This window comes from Eretmochelys imbricata, chromosome 10 (assembly GCF_965152235.1).
Source record: "Eretmochelys imbricata isolate rEreImb1 chromosome 10, rEreImb1.hap1, whole genome shotgun sequence".
Lineage (NCBI taxonomy): Eukaryota > Metazoa > Chordata > Testudines > Cheloniidae > Eretmochelys > Eretmochelys imbricata.
This window is the reverse complement of record NC_135581.1, coordinates 60,226,410-60,249,608: the sequence shown is the minus strand read 5'-3', so window position 1 is coordinate 60,249,608 and position 23,199 is coordinate 60,226,410. Positions and strand designations below refer to the sequence as shown.

General features: G+C 42.8%; 1 protein-coding gene across 1 annotated transcript; it reads right to left on the bottom strand.

Annotated features, from left to right (window-relative positions):
• Positions 1-21: 21 nt before the first annotated feature.
• PYGO1 (pygopus family PHD finger 1) lies at positions 22-15,279 on the bottom strand. Its single transcript, XM_077828849.1, has 3 exons — positions 15,008-15,279; positions 6,589-6,674; positions 22-4,463 (listed from the first exon to the last, which is right to left on the bottom strand). Exons 1-3 carry the CDS (start codon positions 15,054-15,056, stop codon positions 3,330-3,332), a joined length of 1,269 nt encoding a protein of 422 aa, XP_077684975.1. The 5' UTR covers positions 15,057-15,279; the 3' UTR covers positions 22-3,329.
• Positions 15,280-23,199: the final 7,920 nt, after the last annotated feature.

Genomic DNA, 23,199 nt, shown 5'->3' with positions numbered 1-23,199 from the left:
TGAACCTGCTTGACCTCCATCACCCGGGGGGGGGGGGGGGCGGGGGGGAGCTGAAGCTCAAGGGCTGCAGCCCCAGGCAGAGGGCCGGTAACCTAAGCCCCACCACCCAGGCCTGAAGCCCTCAGGTTTCAGCTTCAACCCCTGGCCATGGGGCTCGGGCTTCGGCCACAGGTGGTGGGGCTCGGGCTTTGGCTTCAGCCCCAGACCCCTGCAAGTCTAACAGCAGCCCTGGCAACCCCATTAAAACAGGATTGCGACCCACTTTGGGGTCCCGACCCACAGTTTGAGAACCGCTGGTCTAAGGCAAAATAAGTTTGTCAGTGTAATCGACTATTTAATTAAGTTTCCAATTATTTATTTCATTTGGGATGAAAAATTAAAAAAACTTGGGCAGCCACACACTGAGAAGTCATTCTATGAAGCAGCATTCTGAGCCATTTTATAAAGAAGATGAAATTGATCCACTTCCTCCATAAATCTCCAGGTTTGCAGATTTACAAAATCCTTACAATATTTTGGTGTGAAGCACCAGTACAACCTAAAACACTAATACTGAAAGAATTACATGACAGCTCAATACAAATTGTTTCATGTAGAGTATTACAAAAATCAGGTATACTAACCAACCCTCCTAATCCCATAACTAGCATGGTTCTAATTTTAAGCAGGTGACATTACTACTACCCTACTAATAAACATGATTGTTCTGTTTCTCATACATACTTGAAATACTATTAGCTAACACACTCCGAAACAAATGAATCTGCTCTCTGTAAATAGAGAGCAGAAATACTGAGACTACATCAATATCAATGCTATGATAGCTATTTAATTTTGGTACTTTGATGGCATTTGCTAATGCCTTTTATTTGTAGGACTAAACATTTGGGTGGAAACTCACAGGTTTTCACTCCATGCCCACCCCAAATGCTAACCAATTAGTACATTTGGTTACATTCATATGGCAATGTTTTGCTAACAAATGTAGAAAGCATATGGCTACTCTGAAATACTGGAATTAGTAGGGAGGGGAGGTGCAGGAAATTCTGTGATCATTTTAAACACAGTATCTGACTCCTGCACCAGATTGTAAAATGTCCAGTGGACTTCTAAGGACAAACACCGGAATCTTTTATTTGTATTAGGAATCTAGAAGAACTCACATCATCACAAACTAGCAAAGAAAGCATGGTCCCTAAGCCTCTGGTGGATTTCTTAGGCGCTGAGCAGAATTCTGATTTCAGTTATATCAGTGTAAATCTGGGGTAACATCACAAGCTTCACAATTTGCACTGGTGCAACACAGATCAGAATCTGGCCCACAGGAACCTATGCTATTTGAAAAAGGTTTTGGTTTTAATTTCTACCTCAATACTACAAGCAAATTAGAATTAAAGTAGTAAGTCACAGGTAAAATTCCTGAAGACATTACTTTAGCAGAGATTACTAATGTAAGTCATCAAATCAGTAAGAAAAATAGAAACACTAAAGGTTAGCCTTTGAATTGAACTAGTAATGTTGAAAAAACAGTCCCAAATTCTCCTTTACACCTCTAGGAGATTCCCAGTGAGGCAATGTAAAAGGTGTGAGAAAGTACAACCACCTCTGGTCATCATTCTCCAGATACTGCAGAAGGTCCTTTAATAATGTAAGCAAGCCGTACGTAGCCCTTTACGCTCATACATAACCTATAACATTACTGGGGAGCTACACACATATACCAAAAGGAAAGCACATCTCCAAGTAATGTTTGGAAGCACAGTTACAGTAGAACATCACTAATTCACACTCAGTGGGGGAACCTTGTAAACTACTGAATTAATAAACAATCAAAATTAATTAAAAGAATGATGATATATCACAAAATGACCTTTATGTTTGTATTCTATTTAGGTTCTTACACCATCCTTACCACCACAGTATCTGAGCGCCTTCAAGTAGTGCATTAAGCAAGATGATTAGCATCTGTCATGTTTGACAAGTGTGGTTTGGTTTTAATGATTTATTATTATAACTTATTAGCATAAGGGTAAATATAACAGACAGATCTAGTAGTGCTACCTATTATTAAGGCTGCCCAACACCTTTCATTATAAAACCTCATTTTCAGTTGCTTATAACTTTTCCAAATTTTAACTGTTCGGGTTGAACTTTCATGCCGGGTGTCTGGAAAATTAAACAGTTTAGCTGTGTCCAAGAACAAGTTTAGGAAAAATATGCTGTGTTGCCCATGTTACAATATATCTTAGAATTATTTAAATTGAGAAGCTCTATCACTTCCATACTTTGGACAGGGACTTGAGGTTTGGCAGGTAGATCACAATTTTTCCAAGCCGTATAAAAATTCACCCAAGTTGGCCAAATTACAAGACACTGAAAAAAATGACAGTTCACACAAGCTCAGTAAATATGAGAGCAGGGAGATGGTCTCTCTTGTGCTGTCAATGCTCTGCCAGCTGGTGCTCTGGCACCTAGGAGGAAGCATGCAATCATGTCAAATTAAAGACTATTTCCTACTGTGTATGCACAGAAAGGGCCAAATTCTGGCATTCCCTAACTTTTGAGTGCTTGACTTTGCAACCTTGATGTTATTTTAAATGTAATGCTAGGATATATTTTGTAAATATTTTAGTAACGCAAGGCTTCACTAGAGTTCTCAGCTATTAAATATTTGCTGAGAAGTCAGGAGGCACTGTAATCTGAAGTGTAAACATCACAAATACTAAAACAATCAAATGCAACATTGCTTCATTGTTTCAGATGCAGAATAAGAAAAAAAATTTAAATCCTTAGTACTCATCCTAAAATAAAATTCATTAGTACTCCTCTTTCTCCATGTCACCTTCTCCACCTTTTCTCCTACCCACAGAACAGATAGCATTGTATATGAGCAAAACAGTAATGGACATTCATAAAACATAACAATAATGAATGTTTCCAATATATAGTACCATCAAGGCTCAGCACTATCTGGCAGCCTGTATTCATCGAGGCAGATGTTCTGACAGCAATAATTCAATAATTCCAGTAGTTCATTTTTTAATGCAAAACTTGCTTGTGATCAAACAAATACCAGTCATATTTTGGATCTTCAAACGTTGTCTGTGTTTCTGATCAAAGTTTAAATACTCACATAAACAGGCATAAAACAAAGAACACAGAAACAGATGGAATTTCATGAGTGAAGATAGTTAGACCAAAAGCAAAAAAAAAAACAAAAAAAAAAAAAACAAAACAAAACCAACCTTGATTGTCTATAGAAAATGAAGTACACCATTATGAGCTACACCTCTGTAGTATGTATTTCAATACTGCATCAGTAGATGTTGTCATCCATCAGTATTCAATGCGGGTGGCCCTGCAGTCTCCCTAGTACGCATCAACTGGACATCCTTTTCAGCCATGCAAGTATCACAGCCCCATACTGCTGATGCTTCTGCAGTGAGGAGGCCATAAGCTGACTCAGTCATGCCCGTGCAAATCCGATGAAACCACTTTTGACAAGAAGCTTCACACAAGATGGCATCCTGGTCATCATTAACTTCATGTGTACAAATTCCACATGGATAGACTGGCTCAGAGGATGAATGACCATGACGACTGGGGTGGAGAGATGTTTTGCTGCTCTTTTCAGAGTTGCATCCTTCAGCTGTAACCCTAGGCTGACGGGACTTGCTCTGTGTCCCGTTAGCATGGCTACTGTTAGTGTTATCTGCATTATGAGAATGGTTGCTCTCTTGATTTACTACACTGTTTCGATTAACATTTTTTAAGTCAGCACTACCTTGGTTCATGATGTCATCTGTTCTGTGGTGATGCTGATGTGTAGCAGTGTTCTGGCTGGGAGTTTTGCCTGCACCTTGACTGAAGTCTTGCTTTTGTGCTGATGGTTTTGTCTGATTGTAGGTGTTGGGTGGTGGAACAAAAGAATGGTTTGAATCTAACTGGGAATTAAAATTTGGATTGCTTGCAGGTCCAAAGTTAGATGTCATGTCAGGGTGTGGTATTTGACTAGTATTTTGTGGAGGAATGTGACCAAAGTTCTCACCAGGATTTGGTCTGAAGTACTGACTGGGCATATTGATATTTTGACTCATTTGACCACTGTTATAAGATGGCTGATTTCCAAAACCTGTGTTATCCTGTGGACCAAAGTTGAAAGCATGAGGTCGATTAAAACCCATTCCCACAGGGTTCTGAGGAAGTGGGTGTGGCTGGTTTCTGAGGGTGTAAGAACCACCATATGGCGAGGACATTCTGGGCAGCATGTGAGGTGGCATTCTGAAAGTGTTATAACCTCCAAAACCAGGGTAACCAGGATTGCTGAAATAAGGACTTCCTGAAGGTAAGGGTTTATAGGAGACAGTATTATAGTTATCATCAAATGGGTTAGCTGCTACAAGGTGGTCTGAACTTGGATTCGGCGGTGGAGCATATTCAGATGGAGGAGGAAAGGAAGATCCCTGAAAATATTTAGAATATTTAAATTAGCATTCGTATAAACTTCCCTAAAGAACACATGGGCTTTCATCCATAAAAAAGCTGGATTGGCAGCATGAGTGAACCAAAGTCTTCTGTTTATTCAGTTAGGTGCCACATGGGCAGCAACAGTCAGTGTAAGCTTCCCCAAACTACTCTGCCAGTGAGCCTTAAATCTCATCAGAAAGGGAGAGAGAGAATAGTTCAGGCTCCAGGCTCATTCCTCCCTGGGCCTCTCTTGCAAGACTGCCAATATGGGCACCAGTTGTGGTGGTGATTTTTGTGATACAGCAGCCCCTGGAAGAGTGGATCCCTTTGCAGGTATACCAGTCTAATGCCACAGTTGGTCTTTATATTATTAGGAGTCTGATCCTGCATTGTCTCCCACACAGAACCCTGACTGAAACCAACTGAGTTCTGTGGTTGGAGTACACAGAAAATATTTGATAAAATAAGAGTGAGTTTGTCTTAAGAGCTATTTCATAAAACTCATGATGTCGTTAAAGTGATTTAGATTAATTTTACTATTTTTAAAAACCGTTCAGCTGTACAACATGCTGCCAAAAATGCTCACTGTGTGGTTTTGTTTCCTTCTTTTATTTAAGAAAAGCAGGATTCCCACAAAATCATATAATTAAAACATAAAAACTCATGTTTAAATACTGTTTAAAATAGATTTTCCTTTGTTTTCTCTCAGGCTAAATTCACTAAATTAAAGGGCAAATCTTTCCCCTGACCCATCCCACTTTTGATGAGGCTATGCAAGACTTAAAAGATAGCAATACTACTGTATCCAGGCTGCAAGGTGTACAGGCAGGAGACAGTCTGCCCAGCGGGACTCTCCATCTTCTGTGAACCAGAGGGATCTGCTCTACTAAAGCACTTTGTGGGGCTGGGCTGGGAGCATGTGGGGTTTAGTGGACACAGAGGCTGCATAAATGACTGTAGAGAGTAACTGCACAACTGACTGTCATTCTGGTCCAGTTTGTGGGGAGAGTTCTGGCCTGCTCACCCCCACATAGCTCCCTCATGCACAGAAGGCAAGAATTTGGCCCCAAATATTTAGTAGCCTCGGCTGGGGAAATGATTCTCCAGATTTCTGTTGCCCTGCAAACCTTATTAGAGGTAACAAAAGAGGAGGAACTTGATCTGCAACACCATTATATTTATCGTCATTCTGCTGCGAAAGGAAAGCTTCATTATTAGAGAGAACTAAGACATCCAAAAACCTGACATTAATTGTATATGCCTACAACAGCGGGTTTCACCACTACTTGATCAAGAAAAAGCAATAGACACCCAAGTCAATGGGAATTGGGCATGCATATCACAAGGTGGTAACTGGCCCTAACTGAATAAGATTATTCTCATTATTTGCCACAAAGTAACTAATAGCAGATATTCTGAGACAGAGTGCTGAGTGGACACAGGAGAGGACAATTCTACTTTACAGGTGACGATCAATATCTGTGTTTTGCATTAGCACCCAAATCCTATGTCTTCCCACACACTCTCTGAAAGCCCCATTTCAGGAAATGGAAACCATATATTTCCAGTGGACAGAAGAGCCAAATGGTATAAATTCAATGTACCAAGTGTTCCTCATGGCTCCCTGCATTGGAAAGCATTATAAGGGTGTACTAAAGGTGTGGCCAATGGGTTCATGAACTGTATGGACCCATTAGTCCACAAACCTTCATATATGGAGAAAGCAGCAGCCCACAGCTACCACTCATACCCTGGAGAGTCACACCAAACAACTGAAGGCTGGGAATTAAATTCTGTTCCTCAGAACCATGTCCACATGACCGAATGAACAGCCTGTTCATTCTGTGCATCTTTACCAAAGACTTTATATTCTCCCGTTGCAGGATACAAACAATCTCCAGGGATTAAAAGAACTTCATCAGGCCTTACTAGTAACCAGTAGGGGGATGGAGAGGGATCTAAGATTTTACCTAAACACTTAATTATAAAATACTGAAAGCTACTAATCTGTGCCTGTGATAAAGGACTGATATTCCTAGATGAAAGAGATAGTCATATTAGTAAGCAACATCTGAGTGTGTTATTTATTCAAAAAATTGAGGAACATCAGAAGCAATTTACCTGTGTATTTGACTTGCGCTTTTTCTTATCTGGGCTTCCAAGTTGTACTCCTGGTCCTCCTAACCCATCCAATCCACTGTCACCACCTACAAAATTTCAATCAATATAATTCTGCATTTGTTTCAATATAGATTTTATATTGATGTGTGCCTTTCTGTGTCAAACATCAAAGTATCACTAATTCTAGTTTAAAACTACAAAGTTTATACAATGAACAAATAAATACAAAGTTTATACAATGGAGGTAACACACCTACTGGAGTCCATCTCCATTAGAACATTAAGGCCTGATTCAAAGCCCATTAAAGTCAGTGGAAAGACCTCCATTAATATAATTGGGTTCTGGATCAAGCCCTTGGTGCTTAAGACTTCGCTCACCAAAAAGGAATTATCTAAGATTCATCTCCCACTTAACTTACACAGATGTGGTGTTCATCAGCCTGGGACTCCCCATGCACAGTGGGCAGTTACAGTATGTAGTTAAGGAAAGAGCAAGCAGAAACAAGTCTATGAATGAAAATCTGGCATTCTATTAATGAAAATCCCTGAAAACCTGGCATACAGCTGAGACAAGACTCTCAGCTTGCCATTTCCAAACTCCCATAAATTAAGTCTTGATCATGCAAAAGGTCACTGCAGGAAAAATCTCACTATAATCAATGAGCCAGCACTGGGGGATTCATTTGCAGAGGCCATATATCCTTATGTAGCAGTTAACAAAAGCTATTTTGGTACAAATACAGTTTCTTGCAATATGAAGGATGCTTATCTTCTTGATCCACTTTTTTCATTTTAACTAAGAGAAAGAAAATCCAATGCTTCACGTGAAGTTCAGCCACACCTTTCACCAGAATGTGACAGACGCCTGAAGTTCTACATGATCCTGTAGTACAAATTATGAATTTTAATTTTTTAATCCCTTGTAAAGCTATAGCTCAGTGGTGGGCAACATGTGACCCATGGGCCACACACAGCCTGCCAGGGTAATCCACTGGCGGGCCACAAGACAGTGTTTACATTGGCAGTCTGCAGGCATGGCTGCCTGCAGCACCCAGTGGCCGCGGTTCGCCATTCCTAGCCCATGGGAGCTGTGTGAAGCAACAGCCAGCACGTCCCTGCAGCCCACATTGCTTCCCCAGCTCCCATTGGCTGGGAACAGCTAACCGCGGCCACTGGGAGCTGCAGATGGTCAATGTAAACACTGTCTTGCAGCCCGCCTGCAGATTACTGTAACAGGCTGCAGGTTGCCCACCACTTCTAGAGATGGATAGAGAAGATTTTAGTGATAAATGTCCCATTACATTAGTAGAAGAAATTGTTAATTTGTTTTGGGAATGAAGAGTAACCTTGAGCCAAAGCCTGAGTGTTTAGAAAGTCATGGAAAGATGATGTTAAGGTGACAATTTTTAACCTGGTAGAACCATCAATATGAACAGACTGTATACAAGTTCATTCTTTTTTGCCCATGCTCTGTCTACATCTTTACTTTGATAAACAATTATTCTTTCCTGCTACATACAGTGGAATGCATGTAAACTGACCTCAGATTGGTACTATCATTTGATATTTTTTAGAAAAGTGTGATGTGTCCCTATGTTTAAAATTCACATTAAAAAACTAGCTAAACTCTACCAAGATACAAATGTTTTGCTGCACATGAGAATTTGTTGCCACTGAGAATTTGTTATTATTGCAACACTCTCATCTGGTTACACAGGGTCAAATTTTAAAAGGTATTTAGGCATCTACAGAGAGGCATCTTGGGCTGCTAAGCAGGCTAGGTGCCTAATTCCCATTGTCTTCTGTTTAGGTGCTTTTGAAAGTCCCATTAGGTGCCCATCAGTATCTGTAAGCATCTAAAAGTATTTGAAAATCTGACCCATAGCAACAATGATTCTGACCCTTGAGCCCAGCTAAGGAGGGCTTGGTCCAAGTCAAGACCCTTTGCACCTCACCCATCCTCAGTCCTGGACTGTTCTGATGCCAGTTCAGGTCCCTAGCATAAATTAGAGTAGTCTGAAGGTAACTGTGTTTTACTGGGGCATATGGATGCTAGTTCACGTTCCTTTCTTCCCACACGTCCCCTATGCCAGTAAGGGATACAGCATAGGAACCATTACAACAACTCTCCGTCACTCAGAATCCTCCAGCAGGCAGCTGAACCACGGCTGCTTTGCACACACAGTATCACAAAGCTTCTCCCACACGGAGGAAAATCAGGCCAGTATACCAGTTAAATTATCCTCAAATATTTCAAATATTTTTGATGGATTCCTTAGCCTCAAAGTCAGTATTTTGCTAGTCAGCAGGGATTTCGTCTTAGTCCCCTCACTAGGAGGGCAGAAAATGCCATTGGGACAATTTCCACTCAGATGACTCATACTGCTTCAGAACAAGGCTTTCAGGGAAACTACTTCCCACCTCATGGAGGAACCCTGTTCTGTCCCTGCTTTAATAACTTCCTCTTGGCTCTGGCTGTCAAAGTTAAAATTCCCCCTCACATTTCATATAGTCTGTGTGTGTATATATATTTATAAATATTTATATATATATTATAAAAAAATTATAATCCCTAAAATATTTCACCAAACACGAGGAAGAAAAGTGACCGCCCCAAATCATTATGACTGGAAGAAAACTGGTAAATTCAAATCCTATTAAATATCAGGCAAGGGGAAATTTTTTATCATGTTCAAGAGTTAATATACCACAGCAGATCACCACAAAATTTGTTGTGAGAATAACTCTTTGGGATTTGGGAGAAGTCTAATTCTTACAGTTTATAATGTAAAACAGTGTCTCCCCTTATGGTGCTATGTAAAGTATAGCAGCCCATAGATTGTAAATATTAAATATTCCAATATAAGTTCTGCAGGAGGAAGGGATCATTACAAATACTCTCAAAATTCCTGTCAAAATGTCCTAGCTTGGTAAACTATAAACTATCTCCTCAAATTTTTCCCTCTGTTTTCCATCACCCAGGTGTTCTCAAACATTCTTATAGATGTATCACAGTTTAACAGAGAGATTGTCTCATTGGCACATTCTCTTTCATTCACAATTACACAAACAATTTTCTCTCCCATTCATGTTCACATAGCTTCCATGTGTCAACAAGAGCAACTGCTGATATGGAAAAATATTATCTGGAAAGTGTTTAATGTATTTTAGATTCTTTTAATGAAATTCAGCAGCTAAAAATAAGGAGAGTGTTAAGTATGTGACCAGACAATTCTCTAAGGACCACCAGCAAATGCTCACCTTCCTGTAGCAGTTCAAAATACAGCCTAAATCTCTGTAAGGTTTGTTAAGTATAAACTAGTACTCAAGGATCTGATCCTGCAAACACTTAAGTACATGAGTAACCCTACTTATGTGAGTAGTCCCATAGGAGTCAATGGGACTACTCACATGAGTAAAGCTACTTGGATGCTTATTGATTTTCAAGACTGATGAAGTACTAAGCTTTTGTGATCTCAGCTTTCTCTATGTGAGGCCAATAATGTAAGTTAGACCTATGAATTTATGTATTTTTCCTTTTGGGTTTTATAAGAATTTAAAAGGAAAATTAATGTTAGTCCTCACATACCTCCAAGAAAAGTGAACAAGGGTCACTATCAAGCAGCCAAAATAAACTTTCCTGGAAGTCACTTCTTGTATCCACAGTCTTTTCAGTAAACGATACACTGAACATTTTGGTATTTTGCAATATACTAGAGTTAAGGTTGCAAAATGGTTTCAGCATAACTCCCTGTTCTCAGACACTCTTGGCTTTCTGTAAAAAACAAACAAAAAAACCCAAAGCATTTTGGCTTCGACTCTCTATGCTTGTCACATATGAAAGCTATTATTCCCCTTTCAAATTTTTGAAAAAAAAAATGTAGTTTACCCATTTTTGAATGTTGGGAGAGTGGGGGACTAAATCTGCGCACTTTATTTTACACACACACTCAAGACAGGTGACGCTTAAAACTTTATACGTAAATAAACAGACCCTGATTCTGCAAAGACTTTTATGCAACTTTACACAGTAAGCACAGTCTGGTATTTTACAGTATGTGAAGTAAAGCACATGTAAGCCTTTGCAGGACTGCGGCCATAACCCTTGATGAGTAAGTAGTCCCTTGGCTAAGTATGGATTTTGGGTTTTTTGTTTTAAGAAATAAACAACCAAAAGACTATAGATCATAGAACATTAGGGACCTCAGGAGGTCATCTAGTCCAATCCCCTGCTCAAAGTAGGACCAACACCAACTAAATCATTCCAGCCAAAAGAATTTGCTACCTATTTCCTCTTGTTTTTTCCTACCCCCCCCCCCCCAGATGTTCTGGTTTAACTTGGATTTAAACTTGGAGAGTGGTCAGTTTGGATGAGCTATTACCAGCAGGAGAGTGAGTTTGTGTGTGTATGGGGGTGGGTTTTTGGAGGGGGGTGAGGAAGTGAGAGAACCTGGATTTGTGCAGGAAATGGCCCAACTTGATTATCATGCACATTGTGTAAAGAGTTGTCACTTTGGATGGGCTATCACCAGCAGGAGAGTGAATTTGTGTGGGGGGGTGGAGGGTGAGAAAACCTGGATTTGTGCTGGAAATGGCCTAACCTGATGATCACTTTAGATAAGCTATTACCAGCAGGACAGTGGGGTGGGAGGAGGTATTGTTTCATATTCTCTGTGTATATATAAAGTCTGCTGCAGTTTCCACGGTATGCATCCGATGAAGTGAGCTGTAGCTCACGAAAGCTCATGCTCAAATAAATTGGTTAGTCTCTAAGGTGCCACAAGTACTCCTTTTCTTTTTGCGAATACAGACTAACACGGCTGTTACTCTGAAACCTGTCACCCTCCTAGTGAAATAGTGTTTCCTAATATCCAACCTAGACCTCCCTCACTGCAACTTGAGACCATTGCTTCTTGTTCTGTCATCTACCACCACTAAGAACAGCCTAGCTCCATCCTCTTTGGAACCCCCCCTTCAGGTAGTTGAAGGCTGCTATCAAATCCCCCCTCACTCTTCTCTTCTGCAGACTAAATAAGCCCAGTTCCCTCAGCCTCTCCTCGTAAGTCACGTGCCCCAGCCCCCTAACCATTTTCATTGCCCTCTGTTGGACTCTCTCCAATTTGTCCACATCCCTTCAGTAGAGGGAGGGAGACCAAAACGGTACGCAATACTCCAGGTGTGGCCTCACCAGTGCCCAGTAGAGGGGAATAATCACTTCCCTCGATCTGCTGGCAATGCTCCTATTAATACAGCCCAATATGCTGTTGGCCTTCTTGGCAACGAGGGCACACTGCTGAGTCAAATCCAGCTTCTCGTCCACTGTAATCCCCAAGTCCTTTTCTGCAAAACTGCTGCTTAGCCAGCCTGTACCTGTGCATGGGATTCTCACTAGTCCTTGTCGAACCTCACCAGATTTCTTTTGGCCCAATCTTCCAATTTGTCTAGGTCACTCCGGACCCTATCCCTACCCTCTAGCATATCTACCTCTCCCCCAAGCTTAATGTCATCTGCGAACTTGCTGAGGGTACAATTAATCCCCTCATCCAGATCATTAATGAAGATGTTGAACAAAACCGGCCCCAGGACTGAGCCCTGGGCACTCTGCTTGATACCGGCTGCCAACTAGACATCGAGCCATTGATCACTACCGTTGAGCCTGACAATCTAGCCAGCTTTCTATTCACCTTATAGTCCATTCACCCAATCTATACTTTTTTAACTTGCTGGTAAGAATACTGTGGAAGGCTATATCAACAGCTTTGCTAAAGTCAAGATATATCATGTCCACTGCTTTCCCCATATCCACAGAGCCAGTTATCTCATCATAGAAGGCAATCAGGTTGATCAGGCATGACTTGCCCTTGGTGAATCCATGTTGACTGTTCCTGATCACCTTTCTCTCCTCCAAGTGCTTCAGAGGACCTGCTCCATGATTTTGCTGGGGACTGAAGTGAGGCTGACCGGTCTGTAGTTCCCCGGGTTCTCTTTCTTCCCTTTTTAAAATATGGGTACTGTATTTGCCTTTTTCCAATCGTCCGGGACCTCCCCCAATCGCCATGAATTTTGAAAGATAATGGCCAGTAGCTCTGCAATCACATCAGCCAGCTCCCTCATCACCGTTGGATGCATTAGATCTGGACCCATGGACTTGTGCATGTCCAGCTTTTCTACATAATCCTTAACCTGTTCTTTCACCACTGAGGGCTGCTCACCTCCTCCCCATACTGTGTTGCCCAGTGCAGCAGTCTGGGAGCTGACCTTGTCTGTGAAGACCGAGGCAAAAAAAAGCATTGAGTACTTCAGCTTTTTCCACATAATCTGTCACTATGTTGCCTCCGCCATTCAGTAAGGGTCCCACACTTTCCCTGACCTTCTTCTTATTGCTAACATACCTGTGGAAACTCTTCTTGTTACCCTTCACATCCCTTGCTAGCTGCAACTCCAATTGTACCTTGGTCTTCCTGTTTACACCCCTGCATGCTCGAGCAATATTTTTATACTCCTCCCTAGTCATCTGTCCAAATTTCCACTTCGGTGAGCTTAAACTCCAAAAGAAAGCTTACAAGAAGATTTCACTGTTAAGCCAAGCTGGTCACCTGCCATATTTGCTATTCTTTCTGCACTTCGGGATGTGGGGGGGTGGAGGGTTATTCCTTATTCCTGCGCCCTCAATAAGGTTTCTTTAAAATACAACCAGCTCTCCTGGACTCCTTGCCCCCTCATATTAGCTTCCCAAGAGATCCTGCCCATCAGTTCCCTAAAGGAGTCAAAGTCTGCTTTTCTGAAGTCCAGGGTCCGTATTTTGCTACTCTCCTTTCTTCCTTTTGTCAGGATCCTGAACTTAACCATCTCGTGGTCACTGCTGCCTAGGTTGCCACCCACTTCTACTTCCCCTACCAATTCTCCCCTGTTTGTAAGCAGCAGGTCAAGAGGAGCACGGCCCCTAGATGGGCGTCACGGGGCACTAGTTCAATGGGCATGTGTTGTGGCCCTAATCGTGCAATGGTTTATGCACCTATGTAACTTTATGCCCTTCATCAGTATCCTATTCTAATCAATTGGCTACTCACAAGTATAAAGCTATACGTGTACTTAAGTGTTTGCAGGATCAGAACCTATTATTTAAATTAACTTAATAAATTCCAGTCTTTCTGTGACATATCTTCTCTGCCTAACCTGCTAGGTACAAGTAGTGCTCCTCTACAGGTGTTGCTAGAACAATTGAAAGAAGTGAATTGTAAATATCTGAATAAATACACACAGCAAAATCCTTGTCCTCTCCCCCCCCCCCCCCCAAAAGGCTAACATAAAGAACATTAGAAAAATTCCACGGGTGAAGGGAAAAGGAACAATGAATCCCTGACTTTATAATTTCACCACAATTTTCGATCCTTTCACAGATACTCTGTACATTCCAGTATTTCATTCCAAAACAAATGTCTCTTTTGCCTTTCTAAAGATACAGCTATCACTATGTAAAGAGATGTGCTGCTGCCCTGTTAAGCCAGCCTTGCAGAAAATGGTCTCCAGCCAAACAGCAGCAGCAGGGATGGGATGGAACTGTACTTTCCCAATACATTTCAATGAGGCATGAGCTTCAAAACCTCACCGGGACCATACCAATACTGCCATTATTAACAGAAGGTAATTTTTTTCTTCTCTTTTCCAACAAATTTAAAAAAAAAAACCAAATATTAGTTTAGTATTAAGGGTCAGAAAGTGAAAACTCAAAGTTTGGAAATGCAATTTACTCTCTGTGCAGGAGCGTTACTATGGGCACATGTACTATACCTATTGAACAATGTATACTAATATATTACACACCAAGAAAACGAGTAGAAATACTGCATGTGTGTAACATGGTTGGACAAGTTAACCATGCTCCTGGATCCTTCAATATTAACTTTTGTACTTTAAATCCCCAATCCTACAATTGAATCCTCGCGGCTGCAGGGGTCCACCCATGCAGATCAGTTCGCGGAATCGAGGCCTCACTGTAGACTTAATACGGCATTCAAAGAAATGCACTTGAGCAATGCTACTTCCAAAGGCAGCTGGAGCCACGGCAATGCATACAACAGATCGCAACAGCGATGCGTCAGCCGGACACACCAAGTACACATCCACATAAATGACATCCCCATGGGGTGTAATAGGAGCTGGGGCGAGCGGGAGCCCCGAATCCCGCTGCTGGAGCAGCTCCCTGCTCAGAAGTGCGGCAGGGGCAGCCCCGCCAGACGCCCGGAATGCAGGCGCTGCCTCCAGCTCCCCGCGGCAGGCGGAGGGCGGCGGCAGGGGGGACGCTTTGGCTCAGACGGCGAGCGGGAGGATGCCATGTCTCCTCGGCGGAGTTAGGCCCGGGACCCCCCGGCTGTCCCCAGGGTGCCTGCCCGGCTCCCTCCCCCCCGGCCCGCTGTACCTCGGGATCTCTTCAGCGCGATGGGATCCTTCTCCTGTTCCGCTGACATTACAGACGGCGGCGCATGGCTCCCACGGCAGCAGGAATCGAGGCGCTTTGATGCTGCGGCGGCGGCGGCTGGCCCGCACCCCGCCTCCTCCTCCGCCTGCTGCTTCGGCTGCCTCGGCCGCCGTAAGCCGGGCCGGCCCCGGGGAGCTGCCAGACTTTGCAAAGTTTGGGAGCGGGAGGGCGCCGGGGCTGCCTCAGGCGGGCGAGGCGCAGGGCGGGCTCCGCTCAGCGGCGGCTCAGGGGCGGCTGCTGCGGGCAGAGCGGCCGGGGGTCTGCTCGAGGGGGCTGGGAGCGCGCAGCTGAGCGAGCCCCCTGCATATCGCAAGCATGTGCCTGGCTCGGCGCCCGCTGCCGCCGGGCTGTCAGGCTAGCGCGTCCCCTTGGCTGCGTACAGCGCCCTCTGCGGAGACAAACCCCACGCCTGCCCCTTGGAGCTGCGGGCTCAAAGCCCCCCAAGCCTGCGCCAAAGCTCTGCAGTGGGGCTGGGAACTGCCGTGGCTTCCCTCTTCCTCCAGTCCTCTGCCACGATCGACTGGGGAGAAGCCTGGGAAAGCATCCCCTCCAAGCCCCTGCTGTTTCCAAATGGGCCATAGAGTCCCGGAGAGGGTTTTACCCTGCCTGGTCCTCTGTAGATTTGCCTGTGGTTTGCATTATCAATAAAGTGCGTAACAGATCCACAGCTACCTAAAGCCACGAGCCTGCAGTCGGATCAGTGCAAGCAAACTGCGTCCACGTGGAGGCCACTGAAATCTTTAGGATTCCGTTCTGCAGGCCCGTCATGGTCGGCCAGCACAGTCAGATGGCAGGATCAGGGTTGGTCTAACCATTGGTTAGTCTGTAAGGTGCCACAAGTACTCCTTTTCTTTTTGCAAAGACAGACTAACACGGCTATTACTCTGAAACTTAAAAGTTAGGTGGACATAGCTCCAGTGCACAGGCGTGTCAAAAATTCAGGGCGCAGAGCCCTGTATCTATGTAAATGTAACACCCAGAAAGTTTCCATCAACCTACCTACCTTCACTCTGGGAGGTGGATTAAGCAATGGAAAATTCCTTGCCTCCCTGTAGAAAGAAAAGGAGTACTTGTGGCACCTTAGAGACTAACCAATTTATTTGAGCATGAGCTTTCGTGAGCTACAGCTCACTTCATCGGATGCATACCGTGGAAACTGCCAGTTGATAGATTTCCACTCCATACGGCTAAATGCAGTGCCTTGCATAATGACAGGTTTCAGAGTAACAGCCGTGTCTGTCTGAGAGGGAAAGCAACTGGTCAGTCACTGAAAAAGAATGTTATGCCATTGTCTATGCTCTGGAAAAGCTACGCCCATATGTTGGGGACGGCGTTTCCACCTGCAAACCGACCATGCTGCACTAAAGTGGCTTCACACCGTCAAAGAAACTAACAAAAAACTTCTTCGGTGGAGTTTAGCTCTCCAAGATTTTGATTTCGACATCCAACACATCTCAGGAGCTTCTAACAAAGTGGCTGATGCACTCTCCCGTGAAAGTTTCCCAGAATCAACTGGTTAAAATCGTCCTTGAGATGTGGAAAATATTGTTGAAAGTGTCTACAATACAGTGACACAGGTGTGCAGCTGTAGCTGTGCTGCTAGAAGTCCTGGTAGTGTAGGCATAGCCTGAGGCCTGGTCTACACTAGAAAATTTAGTGAGTTTTGACTTGTCTGCACTGGCAATTTACAGCATTGCAACTTTCTTGCTCAGGGGTGTGAAAAAACACACCCCTGAGTGCAGAAAGATTCAGTGCTCTGAAGCGCCAGTGTAAACAGTGCACCAGTGCTAGGAGCTACACCTCCCGTTGAGGGGGGGTTTTCAGAGCGCTGGGAGCGCGACAACACAAGGCACGTTAAAGCACTACCAGTGTAGACTAGCCCTTTAACTATCACAGTCAGGGGTGTGAAAAATCCAAAGCCTAAGTGGCATAATTAAATCAGCCTAACCCACAGTGTAGACAGCACTAGATGGACAGAAGAATTCTTCCATCAACCTAGCTACCACCTCTCTAGGAGGTGGATTACCTATGCTGCTAGGAGAACCCTTCCTGTTGGCATAGGTACTAGTGTCTATGCTGAAGTGCTACAGCGCTGCATTGTGCTGCTGTAGCATTTCAAGTACAGACAAGGCCGAAGACTTCACAGTAGCACATTTTGCTGCTTAGTGGGAAGTCGCTGCAGCATCAGAGATAGAACTTGGAATTACCTGCTCCAGAGTACACTTGCGCAAAATCTCCCTTTACCATTAGCAGCACAGGTCCCGTGCCACACAGCTGAGCAGAGTTCTGATTCCACCTAGTACAAGGCAGCAAGCAGTACATAGGAACACTAGCCACTCACTACAATATATTACAACCCACTATACACTTCACTCCAGTCTTAAACAGCTGTGTATCTCACATAGTATTATTTATGTGGACTGCAGTAGTGCCCATAAAGTGTTAGGTGCTTTCCAAAAATACCTAAGATGTCGTCACACTCCTGAAGAGATTAGAATCTGAAAGAAAGAAAGAAAAAAAAGAAAAGGAGGGTGATCAAACACAATCCAAAAGTTCCAAGTGATGGCTGGCTCACAGATTGGCATATACACTTTTTGTGTTATTTTATTTTTTATTTATTGCAGGCAGTCATCTACCTCCACTGTTCTCCTGTCTAGAAATTTCTAACTATACTATCTGTTGTTCCCTGGCTTCAAATGTGCAATCACTTCCCAACACTTGGGAATATATTTTGCTCCTATGTTCTGTATATTTTTGCCATTTATTTACCCCCGAGCAATGTACTTATACTGAATTCTGTACTATAGACCTGCCCTTAGCTGCTAAAGTTCAGGCAGATCTGAACCAAGAACTGATCCCTATTGGTTTACTGAATGTTTCTGATAAATAGCAACTTCCAGCAGGAACATCCAGGGCCTTGAGCTTTGACTACCCGCTCACGGTCTCATCAAAAATGGAGAACAATAAGAAGACAGTAGAAACACAGTGGGGAAAAATACATACAGATCAAAGAAGTCTACTGGAATTAAAAGGAATGCAAAAAAGAAAAAGGGAGAAATCTTGGCCCTGCTGAAGTCACTGATAGCACCCCACAGACCAGCAGGGCCAGGATTTCACACAAGAATAAATTTGGAAAAGAAAAGGGGGTGGGGGAAAATAAAAAGAAGAAAAGAAAATATAAATGAATGCCTGGAATCTACAACAATCCTATTCAGTTATGGTCACTAACTTTTATATTTTTGCTGCATATAAACTATATTTATTTTAAAATAAGAATATCTTCCAAATTTTATAAGATCATAATTCTATTGACATAACAGCTCCTCACAATAAGTGTTCTCTCTCATGCACTGATACCAATCTTTTAAGGTTTGTATATTTGAATTCCACTATTTATATAGCAACTTTTCTCTCATAGTACTGCTAATGCAGTGTATTTATTAGCTTGATTAGAGGTTTCTTTGCTGACAACATTGACAATTAAGCCCGCTTTAGAACTTGGAATGGACAAAGCTGTACAGCCTTATAAAAAATTGTACTTATTAACCAGTTCCAGAGCTGTCGCATAAGCTAAGCAAACACTCTGAATCTTCCAGGCTGTCTTGCATTACAAGAACCATTCTTTGGCTTAAAGTACATTTGAAATGACCTAAAGAACATTAAGCACAGAGCTGCTATACACCTCTTAATTATTGCTGAGTGTAACCACTGCTCAATTAATCTTTACAGGCTGTCAGCTGGCTGTGTCCAAGTGCTTTAGCAAGTATTCCAGGTAAATCTTGCATATTACATTTATGAAAATGATGAACACGAATGTGTCATATCTGTCATGTGGCTAGCTGCTAGAGTAGACAAATGAGTAGAATTAGTCAAAATGGTAAGTATGTTTCATTTAAAAAAATTGTCAAAATTTTTGAAGTTTTCTAATTTTTTGACAAAGCCCCTGAAAATTGAAAAAAATCAGAGGTTTTTTTTGCTTTCTCCTTCTCTCCCCCTTTTCAGTGGCAAAATGGAAAGAAAATGGGGAGAGGAAGGGAGGGGAGAGGCAGGAAAAAAACAAGTGAGGAAGAGAAACTAAAAATGGTTGTAGTTGTTTCTTTGGGGAAAGTGATGAGAATTACATTTTTTTTCCACGCAAAGGCCATTTTTAGTCAAAATAGTTTTACAAATTAATGTCACAAGCCTGCAAACATGCACATATTTAACTTGACTGTTGTGAGTAGTTCCACTGAATGTTACCATTGAACGGTAATGCATTTAAGAATGTGTGGTTTCAGAGTAGCAGCCGTGTGAGTCTGTATCCGCAAAAAGAAAAGGAGGACTTGTGGCACCTTAGAGACTAACAAATTTATTTGAGCATAAGCTTTTGTGAGCTACAGCTCACTTCATCGGATGCATGCAGTGGAAAATACAGTGGGGAGATTTATACACACAGAGAACATGAAACAATGGGTGTTACCATACACACTGTAACAAGAGTGGTCAGGAGAGCGGGGGTGGAGGGGACCTTTTGTAGTGATAATCAAGGTGGGCCATTTCCAGCAGTTGACAAGAACGTGTGAGGAACCGGGGCGGGGGGGGGGGGGGGGAATAAACAGGGAAAGATTAAGAATGAGCTCTCAAAACTGGATACTCTCATAAAAAACCAACCTTCCACACAAACTTCCTCGTGGCTGGACTTTACAAAAACTAGACAAGTCATTTACAACACACACTTTGCTTCTCTACAAAAGAAAAAGAACACAAAACTATCTAAACTATTACATGCCACGAGGGGCCACAACAGTGGTTCCCTTAACCCACCCAGCAATATTGTTAATCTATCCAACTATACTCTTAGCCCAGCAGAAGAATCTGTCCTATCTCGGGGCCTCTCCTTCTGCCTCTCCACCCCCACGAACATGATACAGTTCTGTGGTGACAGGAATCCTATTTTCGATGTCTCCGACTCAAGGAATATTTCCAACATACCTCTGAACAACACTCTAACTCACAGAGACCTTCCTACCAAGACTACAAAAAGGAGGATTCTGGGTGGACTCCTCCTGAAGGTCAAAACAACAGACTGGACTTCTACATAGAGTGCTTCTGCTGACGTGCACGGGCTGAAATTATGGAAAAGCAGCATCAGTTGCCCCATAACCTCAGCTGTGCAGAACACAACACCATCCACAGCCTCAGAAACAACTCTGACATCATAATCAAAAAGGCTGACAAAGGAGGTGCTGTCGTCAACATGAATAGGTTGGAATATGAACAAGAGGCTGCTAGGCAGCTTTCCAACACCACTTTCTACAAGCCATTACCCTCTGATCCCACTGAGGGTTACCAAAAGAAACTACACCATTTGCTCAAGAAACTCTCTGAAAAAGCACAAGAACAAATCCGCACAGACACCCCTAGAACCCCGACCTGGGATATTCTATCTGCTACCCAAGATCCATAAACCTGGAAATCCTGGATGCCCCATCATCTCAGGCATTGGCACCCTGACAGCAGGATTGTCTGGCTATCCAAGACTCCCTCCTCAGGCCCTACACTACCAGCACTCCCAGCTATCTTCGAGACACCACTGACTTTCTGAGGAAACTACAATCCATCGGTGATCTTCCTGGCCACTATGGATGTAGAAGCCCTCTACACCAACCTTCCACACAAAGATGGACTACAAGCCGTCAGGAACAGTATCCCCGATAATGTCATAGCAAACCTGGTGGCTGAACTTTGTGACTTTGTCCTCACCCATAAGTATTTCACATTTGGGGACAATGTATACCTTCAAATCAGCGGCACTGCTATGGGTACCAGTATGGCCCCACAGTATGCCAACATTTTTATGGCTGACTTAGAACAACGCTTCCTCAGCTCTCGTCCCCTAATGCCCCTACTCTACTTGCGCTATACTGATGACAACTTCATCATCTGGACCAATGGAAAAGAAGCCCTTGAGGAATTCCACCATGATTTCAACAATTTCCATCATACCATCAACCTCAGCCTGGACCAGTCCACACAAGAGATCCACTTCCTGAACACTATGGTGCTAATAAGCGATGGTCACATAAACACCACCCTACACCGGAAACCTACTGACCGCTATTCCTACCTACATGCCTCCAGCTTTCATCCAGACCACACCACACGATCCATTGTCTACAGCCAAGCTCTACGATACAACCGCATTTGCTCCAACCCCTCAGACAGAGACAAACACCTACAAGATCTCTATCAAGCATTCTTACAACTACAATAGCCACCTGCTGAAGTGAAGAAACAGATTGACAGAGCCAGAAGAGTACCCAGAAGTCACCTACTACAGGATAAGCCCAACAAAGAAAATAACAGAACGCCACTAGCCATCACCTTCAGCCCCCAACTAAAACCTCTCGAACGCATCATCAAGGATCTACAACCTACCCTGAAGGACGAACCATCACTCTCACAGATCTTGGGAGACAGGCCAGTCCTTGCTTACAGACAGCCCCCCAACCTGAAGCAAATACTCACCAGCAACCACACACCACACAACAGAACCGCTAACCCAGGAACCTATCCTTACAACAAAGCCCGTTGCCAACTGTGTCCACATATCTATTCAGGGGATACCATCATAGGGCCTAATCACATCAGCCACACTATCAGAGGCTCGTTCACCTGCACATCTACCAATGTGATATATCCCATCATATGCCAGCAATGCCCCTCTGCCATGTACATTGGTCAAACTGAACAGTCTCTATGTAAAAGAATCAATGGACACAAATCAGATGTCAAGAATTATAACATTCAAAAACCAGTTGGAGAACACTTCAATCTCTTTGGTCACTCGCTTACAGACCTAAAAGTGGCAATTCTTCAACAAAAAAGCTTCAAAAACAGACTCCAACGAGAGACTGCTGAATTGGAATTAATTTGCAAACTGGATACAATTAACTTAGGCTTGAATAGAGACTGGGAGTGGATGGGTCATTATACAAAGTAAAACTATTTCCCCATGTTTATTTCCCCCACACACACTGTTCCTCAGACATTCTCGTCAACTGCTGGAAATGGCCCACCTTGATTATCACTACAAAATGTTCCCCCCCTCCGCTCTCCTGCTGGTAATAGCTCACCTTAAGTGATCACTCTCTTTACAATGTGTATGGTAACACCCATTGTTTCATGTTCTCTGTGTATATAAATCTCCCCACTGTATTTTCCACTGAATGCATCCGATGAAGCGAGCTGCAGCTCACGAAAGCTTATGCTCAAATAAATTTGTTAGTCTCTAAGGTACCACAAGTCCTCCTTCTCTTTATGCGAATACAGACTAACATGGCTGCTACTCTGAAACCTATGCTAAATTTGTTTCAAGTGGAAGTCGCTCCTGGTATTTACCATAGAGCAGCTTTGCTCACTTTCTGGTGAGTGGCCTATATATGGGTGGTGTAAATCAGGGCTTCCAAGCCTTACATACAATGATGTTTAATGTATATTAATTTCTGTTGATTAAAACAAAATGTTTTAAGGAACCATCTGCGTAATACAAAGTGAAAAAATAAATAAGAAATCCATAAACTTGATATTAGCCATTTATGTTTCAACATAAAATTAATACAAAACTGTGCTTAAATTTGTAGGAAAAATAAGTGCAAAACAGATTGCTTTGCCAACTAGTCAATGAAAAGACTTTTTGTGTAGTGTGAAGCATTTAGAAAAGGAGGACTTGTGGCACCTTAGAGACTAACAAATTTATTTGAGCATAAGCTTTCGTGAGCTACAGCTCACTTCATCTGATGCATTTGTTTTCTTTCATATGATATGCCCTCCAGCTAAGTAAACATGCAAGCTGAGGCAGCATATGACTTGAAATCTAGTCAAATACTTTAGAAGTAATCATCCTTGTTTCAGTTCACAAGGCAAAAATTATCACCAAATGTTCAAAGGCATTTTTCAAGACAACCTGTAATTTGAGGCAAATTAATAGCATAACAAACAATGAATGTCCCAGAAGTTCATGTTTAGGGCATGTTAGTGGTGTATTTATGTTGGAATAAAATAATTTACATCCAGGGCCAAAATTGTTGACAGGTCTTAAAGTCATCATGCACAGTTGTCAGCCTAAAATTGTGCTCCTAACTTTTTTGTTC